The sequence below is a fragment of the Salvelinus fontinalis genome, unplaced genomic scaffold (assembly GCF_029448725.1).
Source record: "Salvelinus fontinalis isolate EN_2023a unplaced genomic scaffold, ASM2944872v1 scaffold_0062, whole genome shotgun sequence".
Classification (NCBI taxonomy): Eukaryota; Metazoa; Chordata; class Actinopteri; order Salmoniformes; family Salmonidae; genus Salvelinus; species Salvelinus fontinalis.
The window spans coordinates 387,098-402,916 of record NW_026600271.1 but is presented as its reverse complement, the minus strand read 5'-3'; the positions used below and the strand labels follow the sequence as shown (position 1 = coordinate 402,916).

At 42.6% G+C, this 15,819-nt stretch overlaps 1 protein-coding gene across 1 annotated transcript; it reads left to right on the top strand.

The window, feature by feature from the left end:
* Positions 1–3,083: 3,083 nt before the first annotated feature.
* LOC129842724 (zinc finger protein 501-like) lies at positions 3,084–14,231 on the top strand. The gene is made up of 2 exons (XM_055911351.1): positions 3,084–3,684; positions 10,998–14,231. Exons 1-2 carry the CDS (start codon positions 3,414–3,416, stop codon positions 12,038–12,040), a joined length of 1,314 nt encoding a protein of 437 aa, XP_055767326.1. The 5' UTR covers positions 3,084–3,413; the 3' UTR covers positions 12,041–14,231.
* Positions 14,232–15,819: the final 1,588 nt, after the last annotated feature.

Genomic DNA, 15,819 nt, shown 5'->3' with positions numbered 1-15,819 from the left:
AGTTGGCTACGCTGGTTATTCTAATAGCTAGTTCGCTAAATAGCTAACATTAGCTGGTTGGCTACGCTGGTTAGGCTAATAGCTAGTTGGCTAAATAGCTAACGTTAGCTGGTTGGCTACGCTGGTTAGGCTAATAGCTAGTTGGCTAAATAGCTAACGTTAGCTGGTTGACTACGCTGGTTAGGCTAATAGCTAGTTGTCTAAATAGCTAACGTTAGCTGGTTGGCTACGCTGGTCAGGCTAATAGCTAGTTAGCTAAATAGCTAACGTTAGCTGGTTGGCTACGCTGGTTAGGCTAATAGCTAGTTAGCTAAATAGCTAACATTAGCTGGCCGGCTAAGATAACTGCATATATCTAATGTTAGCTGGCCCGGCTAAGATAACTGCATATAGCTGTTGTTAGCTGGCTGGCGTAGATAACTGCACATAGCTAATGTTAGCTGGCTGGCTAAGATAACAGCATATAGTTAATGTTAGCTGGCTGGCTAAGATAACTGTATATAGCTAATGTTAGCTGGCTGTAGCTAATGTTAGCTGGCTGGCTAAGATAACAGCATATAGCTAATGTTAGCTGGCTGGCTAAGATAACTGCATATAGCTAACATTCTTTGATATTTGGTTAGATGACGTTATGTATTTCCAAAACGTTGGTTTACTTTAATCACTCAAGTCATGAGAGCAAACGATTGTTTAATATGAAGTTCTACATTTTAAGTTATTTCTGTTGTAGTTTACATTATAGGGAATAGGCTGGTCCTCCATATTACTTCACACCTAACTTTATCATTCTTCTGAATTCTGATTGGTTTCATGTAATAACTCCAAAAATAGACCTGTGAGGTGTAACTTTGCATTGGGAAAAATATTTTATATTATCTTTTTATAAACAATACAAAACATACAAACGACAACATCATACACACATTTACTACATCACACCTGCCCAGACCCACTAGAACACACCTCCATCTCCATGAACTACATCACACCTGCCCAGACCCACTAGAACACACCTCCATCTCCAGCGCCCGCATCAGCACCATTTTATTTCTCTCCGTCACTTTCAACTTTTAGATAATAAAGCATTTGACCTTTCTATTGAATTAACAACAGAGGATTGGTTGATTTCCAGGTTTAATTAAGTATAATATTTAAGATGATTTATGAGAAAAGTATCGTCCAACTCTGGGGTATCTCACTGCACTCTCAAATGCCATGTTTTGAAATATACAGACAGACAAATTAAAAGTAATTTTACATTGTATAACTGTACTTCTGACAGCCAACGTTGTAACTCCGCCCATAACTTTATGACATCATAACATTCCCAGAAGGATTATTGAGTCATTGTTAGTTTTACACTGAAGACATGACTCTGCCGTTGTGCTGTAGAATTTGTGAATTTTGTCTCTTGTATAATAAGGGTCTATCATTTGTCCCAACATCACAGGCCACAGACTTTGATGCAGTTAAAGACTTCCAAAAGTGTTTCCAAAATTTATGATCAACTGAGTTTTTTAAAATGGGGTTTCTCCCTGTGCACCTGCCAATGTGAATCCTTCGAATGAGACAAGTTACCAGACAGGACATATTGCTAATGTTGAATGACAATTAACTTGTGGGCGGTTGTGGTGACGTCAGGCCTATTGGATGACGTCGTCCATCGGGATTCCCCAAAAAAGAAGACGCTCTGGATTGATCACTGGAGTCAGATGTGAAGGAGGAGGTTGATCATCAGGAGTCACATGTGAAGGGGGAGGTTGATCATCAGGAGTCAGATGTGAAGGAGGAGGTTGATCATCAGGAGTCAGATGTGAAGGAGGAGGTTGATCATCAGGAGTCAGATGTGAAGGAGGAGGTTGATCATCAGGAGTCAGATGTGAAGGAGGAGGTTGATCGTCAGGAGTCAGATGTGAAGGAGGAGGTTGATCGTCAGGAATCAGATGTGAAGGAGGAGGTTGATCGTCAGGAGTCAGATGTGAAGGAGGAGGTTGATCATCAGGAGTCAGATGTGAAGGAGGAGGTTGATCGTCAGGAGTCAGATGTGAAGGAGGAGGTTAATCGTCAGGAGTCAGATGTGAAGGAGGAGGTTGATCGTCAGGAGTCAGATGTGAAGGAGGAGGTTGATCACTGGAGTCAGATGTGAAGGAGGAGGTTGATCACGGCAGTCAGATGTGAAGGAGGAGGTTGATCATCAGGAGTCAGATGTGAAGGAGGAGGTTGATATCAGGAGTCAGATGTGAAGGAGGAGGTTGATCATCAGGAGTCAGATGTGAAGGAGGAGGTTGATCATCAGGAGTCAGATGTGAAGGAGGAGGTTGATCATCAGTGAACCTCTAGGATGGTGGCTGGGCTGGCGTTTCCACTTCCAGCTTGGTCATATATTTTGACACATTGAATGTTGATATTGTGAATCTATGTTATATATTTGTACCTTCTGTTTCATGAAGTGATGTCACTAAGTACTGCCCCTATATATACAATTCATTCGGAAAGCATTCAGACCCCTTCACTTTTTCCACATTTTGTTACGTTACAGCCTTATTCTAAAATTGATTCAATCATTTTTTCCCCTCATCAATCTACACAATACCCAATAATGACATCACAATACCCCATAATGACAAAGCAAAAACAGGTAAATAAATGAAAAAATTTGATTTTCTTTAAAAAACAAGGACATTTCTAAGTGACCCCAAACTTTTGAATGGTAGTGTACATCTACATGACGTCCTACATTGTTACACCATGTAGGAACAGTATTGACCTAGTCTGTTCATTATATACATCTACATGATGTATTGTTACACCATGTAGGAGCAGTATTGACCTAGTCTGTTCATTATATACATCTACATGATGTATTGTTACACCATGTAGGAGCAGTATGGACCTACAGTAGCTTGCTAATTATTTAGATTTAGTTTGACTTAATGAAACTGCCTTAAATGTGCTGTAGTAAACATTTTTTATTCGCACTAATCAATCAACACATTCCTGTCTTTGTATGTCTCAATCTAATGGTATTATTTAATTAAATCCATTTACAATAATCTTTGTCTGAAAATAAAATATGATCCTCAACTGCGTTTCCCCTCCAGTCAGCAGACGGCGATGTGCGTCTTTCAGGCGACGCTGCCAGCGTGACGTATAATCTAGTGGACGGTTCTTCATAAACAGCTCGTCAACCACCTCGGTAGCTTGCTAGCCAACATAGCCGAAAGATTCAAGCTATTTATACGCTTTCGGTGTATATTACCTACTGTGTTTCAGCCACACTTTTGTCGTATCAACTTGTTAACCTATTTATTTGAATATTACGTTATTTTGATTTAGTCAGCTATAGTAGTTGGCTGGTTAAGTGAGCACTAGCCTAGTCGCTAATGATAGCTAGCTAGCTAACATCCCCGAACATGAGCTCCCTAAACTTCTCCCCTCTCGTTGAAGAAGAGGTGATCTGCTGGACGGAGAAAGGAGGTCTGTGGCTGAACGTTGTCGTGAAAGAGGAGGATGTCACAGTAAAACAAGAAGTAGAGGATGGGGCTGTTACAGTGAAAGAAGAGGAAGACACGTTCAGAGTGAAAGAGGAGGAGGAAGTTACAGTAAAAGAAGAGGAGGATGAGAAAGAGGAGGATGTAGTTTTTGGTGTGAAAGAAGAGGAGGTTGGAGATCTGTTTAACCCCAGTAAGTACCGTCTCTGCAGTCGTTGAACCAATATGCAGTAAAGGGGTGCTACACTTTAATGTTGTTCTGTAGGAATGGCTGAAGCTACACTGTAACGTGTAGAACATCAAGAGTGGACCATCAACAAAACGTTAACAATTGATCAAATGCATCCAATGACAATGCCTGAAATACTGTAGTCCTCAATATCTCCTATTAGATTAGCCCAACATGTAGTCTTAAAGGGGCAATCAGCAGTTGTTACATCCATTTTGGGACTTATACATTAATGATATGTACCCATTGTTTCTTGAAGAATTCACTTATAAATGCCTCATGAGCTTAGTTAAACTGTCCTACCCCATCAGAACCCAAAATATGATTTTTTTTTACTCCAATGTTTATGAGTAAATATAAACAAACACTGTATATCCTCAAAACATGGTTAAAACTAGAATGTTGATATCATGAATGGTTGCATTTCTCCAGCCCCATCCCTCAGCTTTTTACGGAAACGGGCAGGGAAACGGGCAGGGAGTACGCTTTGTTATTGTTTCTACTGCTGATTGCTGCCCCCGTTACTCCTCAAGGTCCAAGGACTGTATGTTATTTTCAGAGGTAGACTGGCTCTGGCAGCTAAAATAGTCAAATATTCCATCTAAATGTGAATCCATTCTCAATTGCGATACATTTCTAGAAACATAAATCGCTGTACTTTCATATCAATTCAGAATAATTTCACACAATACTTTCATATCACATCAAAATAAGTAACCAGTCGCAACGCCCCAAACGGTAAACCAAATTAGTTTCTCGTCATTTCTCCTTCCTTTAGGCTTCTTTTTCTTCTTTGGACTTTATATGGCGGTTGGCAACCAACTTTAAGGTGCATTACCACCATCAACTGGACTGGAGTGTGGACCTCAGTTCATCTTTCAATCACCCATGTGGGTATATACCAAGACAGTCATGAAGAGGGCACAACAAAACCTTTTCCCCCTCAGGAGACTGAAAAGATTTGGCATGGGTCCCCAGATCCTCAAAAGGTAATACAGCTGCACCATCGAGAGCATCCTGACCGGTTGCATCATCGCCTGGTATGGCAACTGCTCGGCATTTGACTGTAAGGCGCTACAGAGGGTAGTGCGAACAGCCCAGTACATCACTGTGGCCAAGCTTCCTGCCATCCAGGACCTATATAATAGGCGGTGTCAGAGGAAAGCCCACAAAATTGTCAGAGGCTCCAGTCACCCAAGTCATAGACTGTTTTCTCTGCTACCGCATGGCAAGCAGTACCGGATCGCCAAGTCTATGGCCAAAAGCCTCCTCAACAGCTTCTACCCCCAAGCCATAAGAATGCTGAAAAAATCATAAAATCGCCACCGGACAATTTACATTGAACCCCCCCCACCCCCCTCCATTTTGGTGCACTGCTGCTACTCACTGGTTGTTTGTTACCTATGCATAGTCACTACACTCCCCTACCTTCATGTACAGATTACCTCAACTAGCCTGTACCCCCGCACACTGACTCAGTACCGGTGCCCCCTGTATATAGCCTCCACACTGACTCGGTACCGGTGCCCCCTGTATATAGCCTCCCCACTGACTCAGTACCGGTGCCCCCTGTATATTACCTCCACACTGACTCAGTACCGGTGCCCCCTGTATATAGCCTCCACATTGACTCGGTACCGGTGCCCCCTGTATATAGCCTCCACACTGACTCTGTACCGGTGCCCTCTGTATATAGCCTCCACACTGACTCGGTACCGGTGCCCCCTGTATATAGCCTCCACATTGACTCGGTACTGGTGCCCCCTGTATATAGCCTCCACATTGACTCTGTACCGGTGCCCCCTGTATATAGCCTCCACACTGACTGTACCGGTACCCCCTGTATATAGCCTCCACACTGACTCTGTACCGGTACCCCCTGTATATAGCCTCCACATTGACTGTACCGGTGCCCCCTGTATATAGCCTCCACACTGACTCTGTACCGGTACCCCCTGTATATAGCCTCCACATTGACTGTACCGGTGCCCCCTGTATATAGCCTCCACACTGACTCTGTACCGGTACCCCCTGTATATAGCCTCCACATTGACTGTACCGGTGCCCCCTGTATATAGCCTCCACACTGACTCTGTACCGGTACCCCCTGTATATAGCCTCCACATTGACTGTACCGGTGCCCCCTGTATATAGCCTCCACACTGACTCTGTACCGGTACCCCCTGTATATAGCCTCCACATTGACTGTACCGGTGCCCTCTGTATATAGCCTCCACACTGACTCGGTTCCGGTGCCCCCTGTATATAGCCTCCACACTGACTCGGTACTGGTGCCCTCTGTACATAGCCTCCACATTGACTCTGTACCGGTGCCCCCTGTATATAGCCTCCACATTGACTGTACCGGTGCCCCCTGTATATAGCCTCCACATTGACTCTGTACCGGTGCCCCCTGTATATAACCTCCACAATGACTCGGTACCGGTGCCCCCTGTATATAGCCTCCACTCTGACTCGGTACCGGTGCCCCCTGTATATAGCCTCCACACTGACTCGGTACCGGTGCCCCCTGTATATAGCCTCCACACTGACTCGGTACCGGTGCCCCCTGTATATTGCCTCGTTATTGTTATTCTCTTTCTGTTACTTTTTATTATTACTTTTTATTTTAGTCTACTTGGTAAACGTTTTCTTCTTCTTGAACTGCACTGTTGGTTAAGGGCTTGTAAGTAAAGCGTTTCACGGTAAAGTCTAAGTTGGTGTCTTGACGGATTTGTAAAAAACGTTTTGTCATAAAACACTATATACAGTGGGGAAAAAAGTATTTAGTCAGCCACCAATTGTGCAAGTTCTCCCACTTAAAAAGATGAGGCCTGTAATTTTCATCATAGGTACACTTCAACTATGACAGACAAAATGAGGGGGGAAAATCCAGAAAATCACATTGTCGGATTTCTTATGAATTTATTTGCAAATTATGGTGGAAAATAAGTATTTGGTGCATTAAGACAATCAGAAATACTATCAGACTTCCCCATATGGGCACATTTATAGGCCTACATTTGTGTGCAGGCCAGGTAGACTAGTTTTACATCTATATGTGTAACCAGGTAGACTAGTTTTACATCTATATGTGTAACTAAGTGGACTAGTCCTACTTCTATATGTATAACCAGGTAGACTAGTCCTACTTCTATATGTATAACCAGGTAGACTAGTCCTACTTCTATATGTATAACCAGGTAGACTAGTCCTACTTCTATATGTATAACCAGGTAGACTAGTCCTACTTCTATATGTATAACCAGGTAGACTAGTCCTACTTCTATATGTGTAACCAGGTAGACTAGTCCTACTTCTATATGTATAACCAGGTAGACTAGTCCTACTTCTATATGTATAACCAGGTAGACTAGTCCTACTTCTATATGTGTAACCAGGTAGACTAGTCCTACTTCTATATGTGTAACCAGGTAGACTCGTCCTACTACTATATGTGTAATCAGGTGTGCGTCCTTACTCATGATAATGGTCACATACACATGGTTAGCAGATGTTAATGGTCACATACACATGGTTAGCAGATGTTATTGGTCACATACACATGGTTAGCAGATGTTATTGGTCACATACACATGGTTAGCGGATGTTATTGGTCACATACACATGGTTAGCGGATGTTATTGGTCACATACACATGGTTAGCGGATGTTAATGGTCACATACACATGGTTAGCGGATGTTAATGGTCACATACACATGGTTAGCGGATGTTAATGGTCACATACACATGGTTAGCAGATGTTAATGGTCACATACACATGGTTAGCAGATGTTAATGGTCACATACACATGGTTAGCAGATGTTAATGGTCACATACACATGGTTAGCAGATGTTAATGGTCACATACACATGGTTAGCAGATGTTAATGGTCACATACACATCCACGGTCTCGAGCTTAATGACGAGTTTGAAGGTGACTATGGTGTTAAATTCTGAGCTGTAGTCAATGAACAACATTCTTTCATAGGTATTCCTCTTGTCCAGGTGAGATTGTGCAATGCGATGGCGATTGCATCGTCACTGAACCTATTGGGGCGGTAAGCAAATTAGAGTGGGTCTAGGGTATCGGGTAGGGTGGAGGTGATCTGCTCCTTGACTAGTCTCTCAAAGCGCTTCATGATGACAGAAGTGAGTGCAACGGGGCGATAGTCATTTAGTTCTTAGCCTTCTTGGAACAGGAATAATGGTGGCCATCTTGAAGCATGTGGGGACAGCAGACTGGGATAGGGATTGATTGAATATGTCCGTAAACACACCAGCCAGCTGGTCTATGAATGCTCTGAAGACGCGGCGAGGGATGCTGTCTGGGTGGGTAGCCCTGTGAGGTTTAACACGTTTAAATATTTTACTCACGTCGGCCACGGAGAAGGAGAGCCCACAGTCTATGGTAGCGGGCCGTGTCGGTGGCACTGTATTGTCCTCAAAGCGAGCAAAGAAGTTGTTTAATTTATTTTTATGCATCACGGAAGTTAGAGTGATCCAGAATGCTAGCAGCTCGAGTCTTGCAGTTGATATGCTGATAGAATTTAGGAAGGCTTGTTCTCAGGTTAGCTTTGTTAAATTCCCCAGCTACAATAAATGCAGCCTCGGGATGTATGGTTTCCAGTTTACATAGAGTCCAGTGAAGTTCTTTCAGGGCTGACGAGGTATCTGCTTGGTGGGGATATACTATAATATGTGACTATAATCGAAGAGAACTCTCTTGGAAGATAATGCGGTCGGCATTTGATTGTAAGGAATTCTAGGTCAGGTGAACAAAAGGACTTGAGTTTATGTATGTTGTTATGATTACACCACGAGCTGTTAATCATAAGGCATACACCCCCGCCCTTCTTCTTGCCAGAGAAATGTTTGTTTCTGTCAATGCATGAAGAAACCGGGTACCAACTCTGACAACGTATCCTGAGTGAGCCATGTTTCTGTGAAACAGAGAATGTTACAATCTCTGATGTCTCTCTGGAAGGCAACTCGTGCCCTAATTTTGTCAACCTTGTTGTCTAGAGATTGGACATTGGCGAGTAATATGCTCGGAAGCGGTGGATGATATGCTTGCCTTCTGAGTCTGACCAGTAGTAGGCCGCTCAGTCTACCTCTCCTGCGATAATAATAATACTGTCACGTTCCTGACCTGTTTTCTGTTGTGTGGTATGTGTTTAATTGGTCAGGGCGTGAGTTTTGGGTGGGTAGTCTATGTTATGTGTTTTCTATGTTGGGTTAATGGGTTGCCTGGTATGGCTCTCAATTAGAGGCAGGTGTTTGGCGTTTCCTCTAATTGAGAGTCATATTAAGGTAGGTTGTTTCACATTGTTTGTTGTGGGTGGTTGTCTCCTGTGTCAGTGTTTGTCGCCCCACACGGGACTGTCTCGGTTTATGTAGTCTGTTCCTGTTCGTGAGTTCTTCGTGTTTTATGTAAGTTCCATGTCCAGGTCTGTCTACTCCGTTTTGTTATTTTGTTAATTATTCAAGTGTATTTCGTTTCGTGTTTTTTCGTCTTGTTTAATAAATATAATGTCAAGTTACAACGCTGCGTCTTGGTCGAATCACCACTCCTCCTTTTCATATGAAGAGGAGGAGGAATTCCGTTACAAATACAAATCTACCTCTCCTGCGATAATAATAATACATAAAACAACAAATAACTGCATAGTTTTCTAAGGACGACTAAGGCGACTCTCTGTAGGCGCCATCTTGCACGGTCTGGGTGGTCTGCCAGGGGGCGTTTCATTTAGTATCCGTTTGGGTCGGCATGGGGAATGATTCTATTTCCCCATAGTATGTTGTACCTCGTTTCCCTCCTTCAGGGAACAATAGTTATAGTCATAGCGTGTGGATTTAATAGTATGTTGTACCTAGTTTCCCTCCTTCAGGGAACAGTAGTTATAGTCATAACGTTAAGCTTGTCATTAACACAGTTCTTCAATAATTACACATAATTCTTAATACTGTAGCAATCTAGTTAGCCACATGTTCAACTATCATCAGCTGATCCAGGAAATCATTTTCTGAATGCCAGTCACATGACAAACATCACGACATGCAACAACAACCAAAGTGCTTCTTCATTCATTACTCTGGTAAAGACAGTTATGCCGTGCTCCACGTTGGATCCAACATCCCTAACAAATTGATGTTTATAATGTTGATTTACCGTAGGGTCTTGTTAGTCTGTTTGGACACGGAGATACTTAGCTCATGTGTAGAGAGAGAACTATTCCTTGATGGATGGGCTATTGTACAACACACAGAGCTATTTTCCTTTATTCAGGACATTTAGAATGACATCACATTACAGAGTAGCCTAGTGGGATTATTCACAAAATTATCTGGTGATCAGGTTATGAAATGTCATGACAAAGACATTTAAGTTTCCATGTTTCACCTGAAATATTAAATTATATATAGTCCTATGTCCATGTTATTGTTAGGTGAAGTTATGGGTCCTACAGTAGGTCTATCTTGTTAGGTGGGCCAATTTGGGCCAATTTATTAAACACTTAATGTACAAACCCTCAGTTTCAGGCTGATGGCAAAGCTAGCTAAAGAGCATTTTACTGGTTGAAGTGTTTTATAAGTATAAAGCAGTTGATTTTGGACAATAACACAAACATATTAAGCAGGAGATTCAAACGAGCCTTACATTTATAATCCAATAGTAATGTGAAATGGACTCATAAACAACCTGGAAATAGAGGCTATTATTGCTGTCAGCCTATGAGAACTCCCCTGAGTTTTCCCCCACGGTGGTGAATTAGTGAATAGACACAGAGCTTAATGTGAGTTTCCTTCAGTAGCACTCCTGATCTTGTGCTGTAATATTCAGAATACATTGTGGAAAAACTACAATCTTCACTCACCATTTTTTGCTCCAGGCAGATATACTACATCCATAACTAGTGGTTTCCTTATTAGCAGGGTGGAGTTAATGCAATCGAATTGTGTGTGCATTGACCTTGTGACGCAATTTTATCAAACACAGAAAGGGGCCTATATTGGAAACCAATAGTCGTCTGGCACACTGCTTAGAGTTTCAACAACTTGAATAACTTATTTCTAGTTACCAATAATGTAAAAACAAGACAAAATATGACTATTGTTGCTATCTTGACTGTCTTAATTGTCAAATTTAATAGACGTCAGTTGTTGTACAATGTCATGGGTACACTCTGGGCATCACCTTTTACCTCAAATGAACATTGGATTTCTGCTGTTGTGGGCCTTTAACCATCTGTCTGACTTTGTCGTTCACACAGATGAGAGACGGGACAATCGTGGATCCTCTGGGGAGCCTCAACAATATCATGATGCTGAAGAGGCAGAGAAGAGTCTCCCCGCATCAGAACACCAGAAACACCAGCAGAGACCCACAGGGAAGAAATCTCACTGCTGCTCTGACTGTGGGAAAGGTTGCACATCTTCATCAGAACTTGAAACACACAAGAGAACACACACAGGAGAGAAATCTTATAGATGTGATCAATGTGGGAAGAGTTTTACTACATCTGGCTCTCTGACTTCACACCAGAGAATACACACAGGAGAGAAATCTTGTAGCTGTGATCAATGTGGGAAAAGTTTTACTACATCTAGCCAGCTGACTATACACCAGAGAATACACACAGGAGAGAAACCTTATAGCTGTAATAAATGTGGGAAGAGTTTTACTACATCTGGCTCTCTGACTTTACACCAGAGAACACACACAGGAGAGAAACCTTATAGCTGTGATCAATGTGGGAAGAGTTTTACTACATCTGGCTCTCTGACTTTACACCAGAGAATACACAAAGGAGAGAAACCTTATAGCTGTGATCAATGTGGGAAGAGTTTTACTACATCTGGCCAGCTGACTTCACACCAGAGAACACACACAGGAGAGAAATCTTGTAGCTGTAATCAATGTGGGAAGAGTTTTACTACATCTAGCCAGCTGACTATACACCAGAGAACACACACAGGAGAGAAACCTTATAGCTGTGGTCAATGTGGGAAGAGTTTTGGCCAATCTAGCCACCTGACATTACACCAAAGAACACACACAGGCGAGAAACCTTATAGCTGTGATCAATGTGGGAAGAGTTTTACTACATCTGGCTCTTTGACTTCACACCAGAGAATACACACAGGAGAGAAACCTTATTGCTGTGGTCAATGTGGGAAGAGTTTTGGTCAATCTAGCAATCTGACAGTGCACCAGAGAAGACACACAGGAGAGAAATCTCATAGCTGTGATCAATGTGGGAAGAGATACTCTAGTAAAATGTCTCTGATCAAACATCAGAAAATACATACATGAAGGAGTTGTTTCATGATATCAATGAAATAATGAAATTATGGCACAATGTAGAATGTTTTAACATTGTAGTAGGAGTATTTTAATGATGTCACAATGTAGAATGTTTTACCATTGTAGTAGGAGTATTTTAATGATGTCACAACGTAGAACCCTAAATGTTTGCCCCCTGTTCTATTGATTTCAACATGATATGGATATTAGCCTCAGGGGGGAAAATCCAGGCTCTGAATTGAAAGAGTACTATTTATGAGATTTAACAAAAAGTGACTAACACAAAAGAGTTGTGTTACACTTACCACGTTGGTGACCCACTGGAATCACAATGTAGCTAGCTGTTTACCACGTTGGTGACCCACTGGAATCACAATGTAGCTAGCTGTTTACCACGTTGGTGACCCACTGGAATCACAATGAAACACTCCAAAATGTTTAGGTTTTCAATATATCCCAAACTGTTTCTGCATTTTGGTTATTGATTTGGACACGTTAAAACTGTGTTTTGATATTGCACTATTCCCATTTAGCAAAATGTCATTCAAAAGACGTTGAATATATGTTTGGATGTAGTTGAAATTGAAAGTTGAAAATATGTCTTTCAGGTCGTTTTTTCAATGAAAAAAAATATTATAATAATAATATAAATTAGTCTATAAACAATTTTATTATTAATCTGACATCACTCCAGTATTTCTTGACAACATTCAAGTGCTAATTGTCTTTAGTCCACTACTGAAGAAGCATGACTCAAATCACCTCATATATTCAAACATTCAGCCTGACAAAGTATACATGTTTTATTATTCCATGCCTCACCATTAAGTTAATTATTGCCAATACATATTAACAAAGGGGTGAACATTTGGTTTTGATATTTCATATTATGTAACATTTAGTAATCATAGTTATTCATGTAACCAACTTGACATTTTTGGGTACAATTATATTGACATTGTTACCCTGCTTTTATATCCAACAACATGCCTATCTAGTGAACCCTGTAAAGAGAGAGAAGCTCCGCAGTGGAAAGTTACTACGGATATCGCAGGAGTTTCCTCTTGAAATCAGACATGTCCGTGGTAAGAACAACCTGGTTGCTGATTATCTCAAGGGTGGGCAGTCAAATAGATTTGTGTTTTGCATTTAGCCAGTGAGTTACCATGATCACAATTTATTTTGACACGTTTTTCCCGTGTTGGAGATTAGTGTTATCTCTTATTCTTTTCTGTGTTTTTTTGAAACTGCACTGTTGGGGGCTCGTAAAGTAAGAGTTCCAAGTGTTGTATCCGGCGCATGTGACTAATACAATTTGATTTGAGTTTTGTTTGGGCTCGTTCCAAGGGGACGAGAGTTCTAGAAGCTAGTGAGTTTTAGGAAGACGAGAGTTCTAGAAAGTAGTGAGTTTTAGGAGAGGACTGGCCACCCCTCAGAGCCTGGTTCCTCTCTAGGTTTCTTCCTAGGTTCTGGTCTTTCTAGGGAGTTTTTCCTAGCCACCGTGCTTCTACACCTGCATTGCTTGCTGTTTGGGGTTTTAGGCTGGGTTTCTGTACAGTACTCTGTGACATCAGCTGATGTAAGAAGGGCTTTATAAATATATTTGTTTGATTGATTGATTGTACAACTGAAATGTGTCTTGGGAGTACTGATTGGTGTAACCTTGTTAGTCAGTATGTGTTACACCTGTGCTGGCTTGTCTATCTCGTTAGTGGGAAGGTGTTTCACCTGAGCTGGTCCAGGTTCTATTTAAGAGTGTCTGGCCCAGTGCTCCAGTTGTCTTGATAGATGTGGAGAGTCAACACCTTTAGTTGCTCCACCTTTTTGGTTTGCTTCCTGTCTCTAAGTTTGGTGTGGGTTTTTCTTTTGTTTTCCTCTTCTTGTGCAGATTTAGTGGGTGTCTTTTAGGTCCCAGTTGTTGTTACTAGTCAACTTTCAGTCGACACCCCCATAGTGTCTTTCAGAGCCCCTCCTAAAAAACAAGCTTGTATTTTGGGTTGTGTTGGATATAGCATCATATTTTTTATATTTTAATCAGTCGTTTCCTTAATTCAGTTGTTATTCTTCTGTTTTTTATCCTGTATGTTTGTTGTGTACTAAATACTTCTGTTTATTTTCTTAGTTTTTTCCTGTGAAGCCATTGTGCTGCATCCATGTCTGACATGTGCTGTATAAATAAAGCTTGATTTGAAAATATCAACAGACTCTTGGTCCATCTTAGTATGAAAAACAGCATCACTTTTCCAGCCTGCTGAAGGGGCACCCTAGGGCACGGATACCCTACCTGAGCGAAAAACTGGCACTTTAAAGGAGTCTAATTTTGTCAAAAATGCAAAAATGATAAAAATTTCAACTCACAGGTACATTAATAGACCAAACATCTGTCATCTCGAAATGTCCTAAAAAGGTTCTAAACGGGCCCCCTGGGTCTACACCTGGAGAGCAGATGGGCACATCTGCACCAGAGCTGAAATTTCAACTGGAGAGCAGATACTTCAACTCGACAGAGGTCGAGTTGGACTGCAGCAGCTAGGTGGACTTCAATGGTACAGCATGGACTGCAGCAGCTAGGTGGACTTCAATGGTACAGCATGGACTGCAGCAGCTAGGTGGAGCCCAATGATACAGCATGGACTGCAGCGGCTAGGTGGAGCACAATGATACAGCATGGACTGCAGCGGCTAGGTGGACTTCAATGGTACAGCATGGACTGCAGCAGCTAGGTGGACTCCAATGGTACAGCATGGACTGCAGCAGCTAGGTGGAGCCCAATGGTACAGCATGGACTGCAGCAGCTAGGTGGACTTCAATGGTACAGCATGGACTTGCAGCGGCTAGGTGGACTCCAATGGTACAGCACGGACTGCAGCAGCTAGGTGGAGCCCAATGGTACAGCATGGACTGCAGCAGCTAGGTGGAGCCCAATGGTACAGCATGGACTGCAGCGGCCAGGTGGAGCCCAATGGTACAGCATGGACTGCAGCGGCTAGGTGGACTCCAATGATACAGCATGGACTGCAGCGGCTAGGTGGAGCCCAATGGTACAGCACGGACTGCAGCGGCTAGGTGGACTCCAATGGTACAGCATGGACTGCAGCAGCTAGGTGGACTCCAATGGTACAGCATGGACTGCAGCGGCTAGGTGGACTCCAATGGTACAGCATGGACTGCAGCAGCTAGGTGGAGCCCAATGGTACAGCATGGACTGCAGCGGCTAGGTGGAGCACAATGGTACAGCATGGACTGCAGCTTGAATGTTGAAAGGCAATTTGTCAACGATACCTCTCTTTTCTGGAGAAAGTGTTGCTCGCATGATTTGAGTGTGCAGTGTTGGGTACAGAGGGTTCTCTGCAGTGTTGGGTACAGAGAGCTCTTTCCCAAGTTCATTGATAGTCCGTCCCACCCTGCACCATATTAGCCCATCGTCTAAGTAGCTCAGGACCCTGACTCCTGCTCGGAGAAGGGGAGGAGGGGGGGGGGGGGGGGGGGGTGCTAGCGCTTCGCTTAACAAGGCAGATGTCAGGTATTTCCTGTGCGTCGGTAGAATGGGAATACGGTGAATCAATAGTTCTGTTGTAATGACTGAAGGACGGTTTTGATTGGCTGTATTTTGAAGGGCTGGCAGATTCAAGCACTGTGGTGCAGAGGGGTTCTCTGTAGTGTTGTGGTGTAGAGGGTTCTCTGTAGTGTTGTGGTGCAGAGGGTTCTCTGTAGTGTTGTGGTGCAGAGGGTTCTCTGTAGTGTTGTGGTGCAGGGGTTCTCTATAGTGTTGTGGTGCAGAGGGTTCT

Bases quoted from the DNA above. Each gene is read 5' to 3' on its own strand.
- LOC129842724 (XM_055911351.1), top strand. From the start codon at position 3,414: ATGAGCTCCCTAAACTTCTCCCCTCTCGTTGAAGAAGAGGTGATCTGC. The intron at 3,685-10,997 runs GTAAGTACCGTC...TCGTTCACACAG, and splicing joins TGGAGATCTGTTTAACCCCA to ATGAGAGACGGGACAATCGT.